At 39.5% G+C, this 15,075-nt stretch overlaps 1 protein-coding gene across 13 annotated transcripts in view; it reads left to right on the top strand.

The window, feature by feature from the left end:
* Positions 1 to 15,075, top strand: part of LOC122552880 (girdin-like) — a 402,403-nt gene that overhangs the window by 136,612 nt on the left and 250,716 nt on the right. For all 13 annotated transcript variants that reach the window (XM_043696008.1, XM_043696001.1, XM_043696009.1 and 10 more), the window contains exon 8: positions 8,730 to 8,896. In XM_043696008.1, coding sequence (XP_043551943.1) covers positions 8,730 to 8,896 — 167 coding nt within the window. The remainder of the gene's footprint in view (positions 1 to 8,729; positions 8,897 to 15,075) is intronic.

Raw genomic sequence — 15,075 nt, 5'->3', positions numbered from 1 at the left:
TCTCAGCCCATTGGCCCATCTGGTCAAGATCTTGTTGTAATCTGAGGTAACCCTCTTCACTGTCCACTACACCTCCAATTTTGGTGTCATCTGCAAACTTACTAATTGTACCTCTTATGCTTACATCCAAATCATTTATGTAAATGACAAAAAGTAGAGGACCCAGCAGCAATCCTTGTGGCACTTCACTGGTCACAGGCCTCCAGTCTGAAAAACAACCCTCCACCACCACCCTCTGTCTTCTACCTTTGAGCCAGTTCTGTATCCAAATGGCTAATTCTGCCTGTATTCCATGAGATCTAACCTTGCTAATCAGTCTCCCATGGGGAACCTTGTCGAACACCTTACTGATGTCCATATAGATCACATCTACCGCTCTGCCCTCATCAATCCTCTGTTACTTCCTCAAAAAACTCAATCAAGTTTGTGAGACATGATTTCCCACTCACAAAGCCAAGTTGACTACCCCAATCAGTCCTTGCCTTTCCAACTACTTAGGATTCCCTCTAGCAACTTGCCCACTACCGACATCAGGCTCACTGGTGTATAGTTCCCCGGCTTGTCCTTACCACCCTTCTTTAAACAGTGGCACCACGTTAGCCAACCTCCAATCTTCCAGCACCTCACCTGTGACTACCGATAATACAAATATCTCATCAAGAGGCCCAGCAATCACTTCCCTAGCTTCCCACAGAGCTCTAGGGTACACCTGATCAGGTCCTCGGGATTTATCCACCTTTACCCGTTTCAAGACATCCAGCACTTCCTCCTCTGTAATATGGACATTTTGCAAGATGTCACCATCTATTTCCCGACAATCTATATCTTCCATATCCTTTTCCACAGTAAGTATTGATGCAAAATACTCGTTTAGTATCTCCCCCAATTTCAGTGGCCCCACACAAAGGCTACCTTGCTGATCTTTGAGGGGCCCTATTCTCTCTCCAGTTACCTTTTTGTCCTTTGTATTTGTAAAAACGCTTTGGATTCTCTCTAATTGTATTTGCCAAAGCTATGTCATGTCCCCTTTTTGCCCTCCTGTTTTCCTTCTTAAGTATACTCCTACTTCCTTTATACTCTTCTAAGGATTCACTCGATCTCTCCTGTCTATACCTGACATATGCTTCCTGTTTTTACTTAATCAAACCCTCAATTTTTTTAGTCATCCAGCATTTCCTATATCTACCAGCCTTTCCTTACACCCTAACAGGAATATAGTTTCTCTGGATTCTCGTTATCTCATTTCTGAAGGCTTCCCATTTTCTAGCCGTCCCTTTACCTGCAAACATCTGCCCCCAATCAACTTTTGAAAGTTCTTGCCTAATACCGTCAAAATTGGCCTTTCTCCAATTTAGAACTTCAACTTTTAGATCTGGTCTATGCTTTTCTATCACTATTTTAAAACTAATAGAATTATGGTCGCTGGCCCCAAAGTGCTCCCCCACTGACATCTCAGTCACCTGCCCTGCCTTATTTCCCAAGAGTAGGTCAAGTTTTGCACCTTCTTTAGTAGGTACATCCACGTGCTGAATCAGAAAATTTTCTTGTACTCACTTAAGAAATTCCCCTCCATCTAAACCCTTAACACTATGGCAGTCCCAGTCTATGTTTGGAAAATTAAAATCCCCTGCCATAACCACCCTATCATTCTTACAGACAGCTGAGATCTCCTTACAAGTTTGTTTCTCAATTTCCCTCTGACTATTAGGGGGTCTATAAATACAATCCCAAGGTTATCATCCCTTTCTTATCTCTGTTCCACCCAAATAACTTCCCTGGGTGTAATTCCGGGAATATCCTCCCTCAATACAGCTGTAATGATATCTCTTATCAGAAATGCCACTCCCCCTCCTCTCTTGCCTCTCTTTCTATCCTTCTTGTAGTATTTGTATCCTAGAACATTCAGCTGCCAGTCCTGGCCATCCCTGAGCCATGTTTCTGTAATTGCTATGATATCCCAGTCCCATGTTCCTAACCATGCCCTGAGTTAATCTGTCTTCCCTGTTAGGCCCCTTGCATTGAAATAAATGCAATTTAATTTATTAGTCCGTGTTGTCCCTGCCTGCCCTGGCTGGTTGACTTGCTTCTGTTGTCAACTGTACCAGTCTTAGATTGATCTCTTTCTTCACTATCTCCCTGGGTCCCACCCCCCCCCGTCCCACCACCTTACTAGTTTAAATCCTCCCGAGCAGCTCTGGCAAATTTCCCTGCCAGTATGTTAGTCCCCTTTCAATTTAGGTACAATCCGTCCTTCTTGTACAGGTCACTTCTACCCCAAAAAAGATTCTAATGATCCAAAAATGTGAATCCTTCGCCCATACTGCAGCTCCTCAGCCATGCATTCATCTGCTCTATCCTCCTATTCCTGCCCCCTCACTAGCTTGCAGCACCAGGAGTAATCCAGGTAATACTACTCTCGAGGACCTCCTTTTTAAATCTCTGCCTAACTCTCTGTAATCTCCCTTCAGAGTCTCAACCTTTTCCCTTCCTATGTCGTTGGTTCTAATGTGGACAATGACCCCTTGCTGGCCCATCTCACCCTTGAGAACATTCTGCACCCTCTCTGAGACATCTTTGATCCTGGCACCAGGGAAGCAACCCACCATTCTGCTTTTTCACTGCTGGCCACCGAAACGTCTGTCTGTACCTCGGACTAGAGAATCCCCTAACACAATTGATCTCTTTGAACCCAACGTACCCCTCATTGCATTACAGCCAGTCTCAATACCAGAACCTTGGCTGTTCGTGCTACGTTCCCCTGAGAATCCATCATCCCCTACATTTTCCAAAACAGCATACTTGTTTGAAATGGGTTTATCCACAAAAGACTCCTGCACTAGCTGCCTACCTCTCTTACCCTTCCTGGAGTTAACCCATCTTGACTGTATGAGACTTTCCCCCCTTCCTATAACTGCCATCCATCACATACTATTGCTGTTGCAAATTCCTCATTGCTTCTAACTGTCTCTCCAACCGATCCATTCGATCTGATAAGATTCACAGCCAACAGCGTTTATGGCAGATATAATCTGCAGTAACCCTTAAACTCTCTTTAAACTCCCACATCTGACAAGAAGTGCATATCACACTATTAAAGGCCATTTTTGCTCCTTCACAATCTACAGACCCAGAAAATAACACCGTCTTATTCCTCTACAAACACTGCCCCAGGTTAGATTTTTTTTTTATTAGATTACTTACAGTGTGGAAACAGGCCCTTCGGCCCAACAAGTCCACACCGACCCGCCGAAGCGCAACCCACCCATACCCCTACATCCACCCCTTTAACCTAACACTACGGGCAATTTAGCATGGCCAATTCACCTGACCCGCACATCTTTGGACTGTGGGAGGAAACCGGAGCACCCGGAGGAAACCCACGCAGACACTGGGAGAATGTGCAAACTCCACACAGTCAGTCGCCTGAGTCGGGAATTGAACCCGGGTCTACAGGCGCTGTGAGGCAGCAGTGCTAACCACTGGGCCACCGTGCCGCCCACAAATTAATAGATATGGCTTATATTTGAAGTTTAATCAAGAGACATATCTCCAAAAACATATAATCAAGGAAGAACCCACTCTACTCACTACTGCAGATTCTCTGTCGGCCACACTTAAAAACAATGATTAACTTATCTGATTCTGTGCTGTGAACATCGCCCAACAGTTTCTCCAAGACCAGTTGTGAATTTCACTGTTTGTTAATTTTCCCAGACGCACACCGATATCCAGCAATAGATTAATTTCAATAACTCTCTCTCTCTCTCTCTCTCTCTCTCTCTCTCTCTCTCTCTCTCTCTCTCTCCTGCAATGACCTCGCCATGTGCTCCTTTGTCTGTTCCTTTCCCTTTTAAAACTGCTGTTGTTTCGACTTTTTTTTCCCAAAAGTCCCAAAACAGTAATTGCTGCTCCTGGAATTTGAAGAAATCACCTCCAGCACCTAAAATACCTCAAAAAAGGAGCAGCTCTTACAGCCAGAAATTTTTCCCGTCCTCCATCCTATTAATGTCAGTTCCTTTTACTTCTAGTGGTTGTAACACCCTCAGTGAGAGCAATGCTTTTGATCAAATCAGATCATTTCCCAAGATAAAATCAATCCCTTGTATTGGGAGTCTGTACTACTAAAAGTACAACTTCTCTATTTACTAAGTACATTTTAATCCAACTCTATATAATGGGATCAATTTGTAATGTCTGTCTACCTCCAGTTCATATTTCTTTGCTTCATGAGGTCCTCTGGAAGACATATTTCATCACTCACACAGCGTTAGAAATTGGCTTGTCCCAGTGCCCCTCGGTATTGGTTTGGTTTGTTTCCATGATTAGATGATTGAGGAAATACCTCTCCCTTTGAAATACCAACACTCAATGGTCTGGCTCCCTTCAGCATTAATCTAGGAAGAATTATTTTTACTGTTCTGCTGATTCCTCTACCTTTTAATGAAACACACTCTACCTGTATCTTTGCTACATTGTTAATACCCACTTTATTTTCCATTTCTATATATTAAAAGTGACATAAAGAAGCTAATATGATTCCGTTGTAATAAAAGTGGAAAGCTTAACCTAATTGCTGGAAAATAAATGGGAGGCTTTTATTGTATTGTATTGTGAATACCCAAGGAATCCTCAGAAAAGTAAAGATATCATCAACTGAATGTAGACGTTTTGCCAAAAGAAACCAACTATAGCCATGCTGCTGAGAAAGAAACTTTATAAAGTGGAAACTGGGTGACACTCTTTTCTATTTCCTGGAAGTTTTACTGCAGTCAAAACCATTACTGAAAGTTTAATCTGTGTAATATGCTTCACAACAACATGCTCATCTCTAGAAAAATTCATGAATTCACAGTGAAGACAGTAATCTAAGATTACAGAGAGATCTTGATCAATTGGATCAATGGGCTGAGGGGTGGTAGATAGAGTTTGATTGGGGTAAATGTTAGGTAATGCAAACAAAGACAGTACTTATACAATTACTGGGAAGGTAGTGTTGTACAGCAGAGAGACTTAAAGGTTCAGGTTATTCTTTGAAATTTGTGTCACAAATAATGTGGTTAAGAAGGCATTTACCATGCTTGCCTACATTGCTTAGATCTTTGAGTACAGGAGTTGGAACATCATGTTGAGGTTGTACAGGATGTTGGAGAGACCTCTTCCGGCGTACTGTGTGGAGTACTGGTTGCCCTGTTATAGGAAGGATATTATTAAACTGGCGAGGGCTCAGAAAAGATTACCAAGATGTTTCTGGGATTGGAGGGTTTGAGATATAAGAATAGACTCTACAGGCAGGGCTCGATCGTAGGAGGTTGAGGGGGTGACCTTAGAGATTTATAAAATATTGAGGGGCATAGATAATAGTCTTTTCCCTCGGGTGGGGAGTCCAAGACTATGGGACATATTTTTAAGTTGAGAGGAGGAAGATTTAAAAAGGATGTGAGAAACAACCTTTTCATACAGAGGGTGGTTTGTGTGTAGAATGAACTGCCAGAGAAGGCGGTGGATGTAGGTACAGTTACAATGTCTAAGAGACACTTGAATAAGTACATGAATAGGAAAGGATTTGAGGGATATGGGCCAAACACAGGCAGGTGGGACTAGCTTAGTTTGGGAACATGGACAACATGGTCTGGTTGGACCCAAGGGTCTGTTTCTATGCTGTATGACTCAAGAGTTGACTTTTGTTTTGTCTGTGTTAGGGGTAACCCATTTTATTCCTCTATTTTATCCTTTGTTAAAACTCTGAACTATTCACTTTGTTAATTTTAAGGCCTTGTTCAAATGCACGCAAACATTTTTCCAGACATCCCTGTGTCAATCATATGAGTTCAGAAATGCATGTAACCTAGTAGTATAGAAGTTGGATATTGCTGAAAGAAGGCACTCATTTGTGGAAGTGTTTTGTCTTGCACGTCTCAGGATAATTCACAAGAATGTCCATGTAAGAGAAAACTAACATTTAGACAGAAGGAGAGGGAATGTTGATTGATCTGATTGTTAGAAGTATTGTCATGGAGAATGCAAGTGTTAATGCTTGGCTGTCAACTGCCAGACCTATATATTTCAAACCAGACAACATGACTCCAGTTGATTATGGCAGTGCCCTGAGAAACAAAATAACAAATGGTTGATACATGTTTTGTTGAGTTGAAACATTATTAGCTGTTGTACTTCCAATGACTCTACCAATCAGAGTCCACTTGATAACCCATCAGCACTTTCTACTCAAACAGTGTAAAGGTTAGTTTATCCTTTTATTGGTATTCTTGTGAATTGTTCTAAGTGGAGATCAGAATCTTCCGAGCCCTTGAATCACATTGCCAAAGGCGTCAAGTGAGATCAGCAATGAGGATGATGTCACTGATGTGAGAGCTAAAAATCGCATCTTCCAACCATGCATTGACCTGGGAGATGAGATTCTCACTAGTGAACAGTGAGAGGCCTAATTGCATGCATCCAGATATATTGTTATGCAACTCCCATTGTCACCATCTAATTTCTATCTTAGACACCAGGCATCTGCATCTTGGGACTTACTCCATGGGCAGTGACTACACATGACCCTTGTCTCCAGGTTCCTAGTTTGCCAACTTTCCTATGACTATTGTGGTAGTGTTGGGATCAGTGCTTGGACCCCAGCTATTCTGATTATATATTAATGATATAGATAAGAACAATATATTATAACTTCTCTAAGTTGGCAGATGACACAAAGCTAGGTGGGATGGTGTGTTAGGAGGAGGATGCAGAGATGTTTGTGTGGTTTGGACAAAAGTAAATAGGTACGAACATAGCAAATACAAAATTAATGTGAATAAATGTGAGGTTACCCATTTTGGTAGCTAAAACAGGTGGGCAGACTATTTCCTGAAGAGGGATAGATTGGGAAAGATGAAGGTACAATGAAATCTTGGTGTTCTTGTACACCAGTCACTGAAAGTAAGCATGTTGGCGCAACAGGCGGTAAAGAAGGCCTATGGTGCATAAGTTTTCATGGCAAGTGGCTTCACGTGCAGGAGCAGGGATGTCGTGCTGCAACTATAGACCACTCCTGGAGTATTGTATGCAGTTCTTGTCTCCTCTCAAAGGATGTACTGGCTATTAAGGGAGAATATGGAAGGTTTACCAGACTGATTTCTGAGATGGTGGAACTGAAGTACAGTAGAGACTGAATCAGTTCGGACAATATTCACAGAATGAGGAGAGATTTCATAGAATTTAATAGGTATGTATAAGTTTAAAACAGAATTAGACCAGGTAGAAGCAAGAATGAAGTACTCGATTACCATAGAGTCCATATCTGGGGTCACAGTTTAAGAGTAAGGGATAGGTCTTTTAGGACAGAAATGAGAACTTTTTCATCAGAGAATGATGAGCCTGTGGAATTCTCTGCCACAGGAAACTATTGAGACCAAAATATTTTAAGACTTTCAAGAAAGATGTGGGTGTCTTCCTTAGGACTAAAGAGGCCAAAGGATATGGGGCGAAAGAAGCATCTATCAGGAGTTGGATGATCAGATATCATCATATTGAATGGTGGCGTAGACCTAAGGGCTGAATGGCCTACTTCTGCTCCTATATTTCTGTGTTTAAATACAAAGCAGCTGCAGACCGCTCGTGCTTGACTGGGTCCATGGCTGGCCTTTAGTGATGCCATAGCACCTGAACGTATACAATAAGCAGGTTGCTGTAGGGGTGTGAAGTATAGGTAATAAGGCAAATTTGGGAAGATAGTGTGAGAAAACTCACCAGAGAAAAGCCCTTCGTGGATCTCTCCAAAAATGGCACTAGCATTGATTTCTGGTGAAATTCAGCCTTATAATTGAAGAGTCAGACTTTGCCCTTTGTATATTGACTCCATAGGTACAGCAACCCCAGAAAATGAATGAATGCCCCTTTTTCTTACTGGTTCTGCTGGAATGACGGTTGGTAATGCCTGGATTCCTTTTCAATAGAACAGAGAAGATTTCTTGTATCCTTTCTCTGTAACCCCTGATTTTAGAGTGAAAATCCAATCTCATATGTTGCTCACAGTTCAGAGAAGAGTGTTGGTTGGAGCTATGGTCTTGAATTTCTTTGAGAATTTAGATGAAATGGTAGTGTCCAGCCTGATGTTTACACAGTTTAAAAACTTTGAAAGTTGCTATTTCATTCTGTTGAATTATGCTTTCACGTTGTGTATTGTGTTAGTTCAGGTCCAGAGCATACTCCCATTCATTGTCTTTTAGCCAAGGTCATTGACTTTTTAGTTGTCTAAATCATACACCTGAATGGCTGTCATTCTTTCAGATTATATTGGGATAGGAAATGCAACTCTCCTCCAAAGAGACCAATGTCAATGAGTTCCATTTATTCTTGGAAGCATTTAAATAATTTCAAGCATCTTTTGTGATTATTCTTGAGATCGTACGGTCTGGTTCCAATTGCAGTTCAGTCTGAAAGATAATCAGGTGACTTGGGAGCCATGTTAGCTTGCTTTGTGTTCATTTTTAAAAGTAGATTACAGTTTCTAACAAAATGTGTGATTTTTAACTACACATTTGTGACATGGTGTATCATTGATCTCTAGAAATATTTTTCAATTGTAAAGGTGTTTTAAACATCAACTGAAAATGCGGCTTACCTAACTTTTCTTGACATTTTGATACCAGGAAAAATGAAATGAACTTGATTTGGACTGTGTATTTAGTGCAATAAAATTAAATGCATCTATTCATTATTGTTTGTAGATCATGTTACATCTTGCACAAGAACGTGACTGTAATCAATCTCCAGTCCATGGAACAGTTCAGTCACCTACTGGATCCCCAGGCATGCAGCGAACTGAGAGCCGACAGCATTTGTCTGTTGAACTGGCAGACACAAAAGCAAAGCTCAGAAGGATCAGACAAGAAATGTAAGTACGTAGATCAGAACTACGCTAAGATCAAGGAAATGAACATTGAATTTTAGAAAAGTGGTTTGGGGCAGAATTTTAACAAAAAACTGTACCTGTGGAAGTTGGAAACTTCTCTAGTTCTTAAATAGATGAGCCATATGACTTGTTATTGCACTGAATCTGAAGAAGTACGAAACAAATAGATTTATGTTGCTTTTACAAACGAAATAACATCATTCAAACCAAAAACAATGAGTTTGTGAATATCAAGACTAAGTTGCGTTGATGTCTGAAAATCAGAGCTCGGTTATTCCTGAGCTTAGCTACTTTATAATGTTAAGGGTCATCATCTAAGACCAGAATTGGCAATGGATAAGGAAATTGATTTCATATTTCTTCAATCGATTATGAGTGACAAACTCCACTATAAACGCAAAAGAAATGAAAAATCCAAAATCTGTTTCAAAAATTGCTTACTTGCTGTGAGGGTACAGTTTATTATTAACCTGCGACCTGTTATTCAATGCAACTGGAAAAGAATTAATTCTTTAAATATTTAAGTTAAAGTATAAGAATAGCCAAATGAAATCAACTGTTGTCCATTAACGGTTGCCCCTAATAATATTTCCCTTACTTTGTACCCCAGTAAATTGGCCACATGGCACTAATGCACTTGGAAAGAAATGAAAATTGCTTATTTATGATGCCATATTTGCTAATCATTACGAAAGAATATTGGAGCATGTTGTTTTGAAATAATGATGGTACAATAAATATTTGCATGATTGTCAGTTCTAAACAAAACTTTTTTTTAAGTTTATTTAAGTAGTGTTTTATGTTGACCAACGACAATGCTGTTAATTCTATGCTGGTCACTTTTATGTCCAGTTAGGATGATTCTGATTATGTAAGTTAGTAAATAAAATACTGGTGCATATTATTAATTTAAAACTTACATTATGTAACACATATTGGATAGATGAGAAGAAACATTTGTAAACTGCTTCTGAAACTGTCTATTTCCTGCTTCTTAGAACTATCTATAATTTGTTTACTAAATCCATTTATATATTCATCACCCAGAAAGGAGAAACTGATATAATAAAAGTTATATAATTTTCAACAAAAGGACCTGTTTAAAATATTGCACAGTGCTGACTGAGCATTTGACCTAGTGGGGTTTGAGATTCTGAGGGACTGATTTTTTTCAATGTGCTTCATTGTACCAACTAGTTCATTAAGAGCATGCCTTTTTCTAGCATCCAAACGGTTCGGAACAGCTTCACCTGACTGCTATTGATAATAGTTTCAGGTAATATCTCGATCTGAAAAATGGAATTGCACTGAACGTGTATTAAGCATTCATAACTCTGGCATCAGAAGTGGAAGTAGCTTTTAGTTGTACTTTTTTAAAAAATTGTGGGAATAAGAATAAGAAAGAAAGTATGACAGTGAAATTTACCTGTAGCAGAGGCAACCTGCCTCATGTTTTTTTTTAAAGCTTGCTGCTTTCCTTCATGATTGTGAGAGTATGTATCTTCTAGAATGTATACGGTGCTCCTTGTAGATGTTTTTCCAGCTTCAGGAATAATCAAGGTGTTTGACTGCCGAGAACCAAGGCGAATCTCCCAAGGTTGATGTTAACTGCAAGAAAATGAACTAGCCTTGGACCTTGTTCTACCTTGGTGATTGTTCCTGTAGTACCTACTTTTTGAGCAAGGATATTTGATGGGTTGAGTATGTCATTAAGTTGAGAGCTTTGGTGTGCGTAATTTAGTCTTTTCCTTGGTCCTGGGCATGCTGCAATCATTATTATTAATCTGAATGGTAACAGATCTAAAGCAACCTTGAGATTAGTTAAGACCTCCATCGTGGAATCATCTAGATGCAAATATTATTGAAACTGAAATGAATGAATTAGTCTCACTACATATAGTATTCCAAACAAGGGGAACACACTGTAGAAAAATCCGTAGACTCAGTTGCTTAAAAGCTTTCCTACATTGATGCAGGTAGTGTACTCTTCCATTATCACAATATCTTGAATGGCCTCAATGATTCTGCTCAGTAGTTTGTTTTCATATCGCTCCTCTGCTACCTTTTTCTTGTTCATATGTAGCACTTAATTTCAAGCTCTCTTCTTAATCTCAATTTTGTGAGCCTTCAGGTGAGATGCATTTGTTTTTGGAATAAGCCGAGTGAGTAACAATGGGTGCTGTGAGTACTTTGTTTCAGTAGTGGAAGTTGCTCCTGGCAGGACCTTCAGATGCAGTCAATATCTGTCAAGAAGTATTTTTTATAAATGAGCATGTCTTTCTCAATAGATTGTACCCTGCAATATAGATGTTAAAGTGATTGAACTTTATTTTTGCTTCTGTGTGCATTGTTTTATATCGATGCTTGGCAAAGGGGAAAGGACGAGTTGGTGTGGAAGGTTATGAAGGGCCATGTGCTTTGGATAGAGGGCCATAGGAGATATAAAGGAAGGATATTCTTATTAGGAGTGATTGAGTAGATTAGGTCTGTACTCAATGGTGTTTAGAAGAATGAGAAGTGACCTTGCTGAACTGGACAATATTCTTTGTACTTTGACAGGATAGATGCCGAAAGATTATTTTCCCTTGTGGGACATTTTCAGACCAGAAGACAAACAAAGAGTAAGGCGTCACTCAGTTATGACAGATGAGAAGGAAGTTTTTTCTGAGGTAGTGGATATGTGAAATATTTTACTGCAGAGAGCTGTAGCAGCTGGGCTAGTAGGCATATTCAAGCTTGGAACACATTTTTAATTAGTTAGGGAATCAGATTTATGGAGAAAAGGCAAGAAAGTGGAGTAAATTATCAAATTTACCATTATCTCCTATTTCTTGTGGTCTAGTTACAGCTGGCTTTTGAATGACGTTGCAGAAACCAGATGCAGAAGGATTCAGAAGGCTGTAAGAAGATTTGTGCTTTTGAGGGGCAGTAGTCAATCTATGTCAAGAATGCAGTTTCTTGCTAGTCAACTTCATTGTTATGTGAAACTGGAATAACTCTGCATTGGTATTTTTTTGAGTCCCATGATTGTTGTCTTCCTCCTTATTTATTGTCATATGTTCAAATTGTTGAGCATTTTTCTATATTATTTTCTGTACAATTGCCTGCAATTTTAGCACTGTCCAGCAGCCAAAGTATCCTGAAGAGCAGCATTTAGCAACTAACATTTTCCCGATTTTGTGCTTTTGAAAAATGGGTAATACTCTGTTATTTAAAGTGAGAAGCCAAAGATGACTTGTCAAGCAAACATGCTTACTTCTCTTGCAGCTTAGCAACTTTAGCAAGCCAAACCAAATCAGCCTTATTATCACTGAATTCATAAAATAACAGAATGAAAATATTCAGTGATCCTCAAAATTGTTCAATTGTTCCTAACCAGACTTTGCAAATAACAGACCTTGGACAAAAATTAACATTTTATTATTAATAATGTAGCCTTAGCAGAATACAGATGACTAACAAGGTAATCTAATTAATACTTAAGCCCACTCTTTGATCATCAGCCTTCCACTCGTACCTACAGACAGAATTAAGGGAAACAATTTTTAAAATCATAATTCACCAGTTCAGTAACTGTTTCAATGATGAATACCAGGTCTTTATGAAATTCTTTGGGGTGGTTTTACAGGCATGTAGGACTATGTATCTTGCTTGAATTCTGAAGTAATTGGTCAATGCAAACAATTTCCACAGATCCTTGAGACATTTACTTCTTATGGTTGGGATTCTTTTCTCAGAACTTGCAAGAAGTTGCTAATTGGAGAATAACTAGAGAGAGCAAAACCAAAAGACAGCTCTCAGTCCAGCAGCTTTGAAAACAAAACTGCAATCTGTCCAGTCAAAGCCAGTTCACTTTGTTTCTCTATTTTTTCCCAGTTTCTCTCCAGTTGGCTGGCCAGCACTAGTCCTCCCTTTAGTTACCAATTGAACACTAACCAACTGTCAGTCCTGAAGCATAACACCATTTTGAATTCCTCCTTTAAGCATCTTGCTTCGTTCCACTACACTCTCCTTTTAATCAAAATCTTCCTTTCCTCTGTTCATTCCCTAAAAACTTGATCTATTTTCTCAGCCACTTCTTTTTATTTGACTACAAGTTATGATATTTCCAGTTTATTTATCTGTTAGGACCTTTTTCAAGGTCATGTTAACTGCCTCTTTGCTCTTGTGTCACTTGACTAAATTCTATTCATTGATCTTCTGGGCGAGGATGTTCCCACAAAGATGGTATTTCATCTAAGTACTAGATAAACAATTTTCTACGAATAGGAACAAAAGATCAAGAGATGAGTTTCATGGACAAGATGAACACAGAATGGACTTGGGAAAAAATGAGAGTGACGTGAGAAGATGCAAACTTTAGAGAAAGTTTGGCCTGGTAGGATGATGGTGGAGAAGGAATTTTAAACATTTCTGCACTTATTGTTGGAAGTGAAGGTTGAGGAGATGGGAGAGAAATGTAAGAAAGTGTTTACCGCGAGAGGATTGTCTTTGCAATTCAGGATGCAAGCAGAACCTTGCTAGTGTGTTAGGTGGTCTTGCGAGAATTGCTGAACACCATCAAAGACGCCAAGATAGAGGATGAAGTAATGGTTTTCTTTGACATAACAGCCCTGTTTACATTCATCAACATCAACCTGGCCAAAGAAACACTGATTACACCAAAGAACCAAAGACACATACAGCAAACATCACCAACTTCTTGAACAAAGTCAACATCGTCAAGCTAGTGGACCTATGCTTTACTACTCACTTCATTTCAATAACAAACCCTACAGACAAACCAACAGAATACCCATGGGATCTCTGATATATCGGGGTTCTAAGCAAAGGTAGTAATGCAGAGACTTGAACAAACAGCTCTGCCAACCATCCAACCCAAACTTTGGGTCCACTACTTGGATGACACCTTTGTCATCAATAAATGAAATAAATTAGAGGAAACCTTCAAGACCATCCATAATATCCTTACCAGCATAAAATTCACAAAAGAGGAAAACAACAACAAACATGCACAAAATTTCCTAGAAACATGGTATTCCAACTGGAACTCTTATCAACAAACACATTGACTTGGATCCCATTTTCCACTCCCTGAGAAAAAGAACAGGAAATGCCATCACCATAGGAAGTTACATCACCAACCCTAGAAACCTGAACACACAAATAAAAAGTGGCCATACCACCGCTGCTTCACTGGAGGCTCACTGATGTTACCTAGTATGGTGACAAAAAGTCTGAAAATGAACTTTCCAGCTCAGCGAGCAAACTTACATCCAAAACCTCAACCTGAGCTCCAAATGTTCTCAAAACTCGCTTAGAAGTATATGGCAAAAGGAAATTGTAAAATCCAAAGCAACATTGCAGAACCTCCTTATTCTGTATGGTGGCATTTGTTTAATATCCTCGATGTTTGTTGTTTGGATTGGCTCAGACTCTGAGCAGAATAAATTGACCAGAAAAGATTTATCTGGCTGATATTAACCTGACACAACATGTTGATACACTGCTGTCCTCAAAAGGTGATCATGTTCTGTCTTTGTCTGACCCTCGACCATGATATTGTCAGTGATGCAAACACAACCAGATACATTTTCAATAATCCTGTCCATTTGCTTTTGGAATATGTCTTGGCCTACTAATTGTCCAAATGGTAATCATTGGAAACAGCATTGGAAGATTTCTGCTGGAAGGATAGACTAATAACCATGCTTTGCACCTAGTTTTAAAACTGGTGCTGGAAATCTCAGAATGTAATTCTTACAGTGGTTGTTATTTTATGTGAGAAATTGAGCCAACAGATCTAGACATAATTTTTATGGTGCCATATTTCTTTAAAACTAGCGATGGAGCTAACCGGTGCGTGTGATAGTCAACCTTCTGAGTGATATCACCTGGCCCCATCTCATTCAGTTTCACTTCAAGCTTCTCCTGAATGTGCACCCTGGAGCATCAATAAATGAGTTTGCATTGTCCTTGAGATGCAATGTTGTATGAAACTTAAATTCGAATTGCCGATTGTGTTAAGATGGTCTTAGTTCAATGTTTGAGATCATTGGTCGATTCAGTTGTCAAACTTAGTCTGTTCTACCTTTTTATGGGTGTGCTTTGAATCTGATGAATAGTTACAATGCTGAGTTCTGTACATACTGTTATTCTTA

The sequence above is a fragment of the Chiloscyllium plagiosum genome, chromosome 9, assembly GCF_004010195.1.
Source record: "Chiloscyllium plagiosum isolate BGI_BamShark_2017 chromosome 9, ASM401019v2, whole genome shotgun sequence".
Classification (NCBI taxonomy): Eukaryota; Metazoa; Chordata; class Chondrichthyes; order Orectolobiformes; family Hemiscylliidae; genus Chiloscyllium; species Chiloscyllium plagiosum.
Note: the sequence above shows the minus strand (reverse complement) of the source record. Positions and strands in the feature narration are given on the sequence as shown.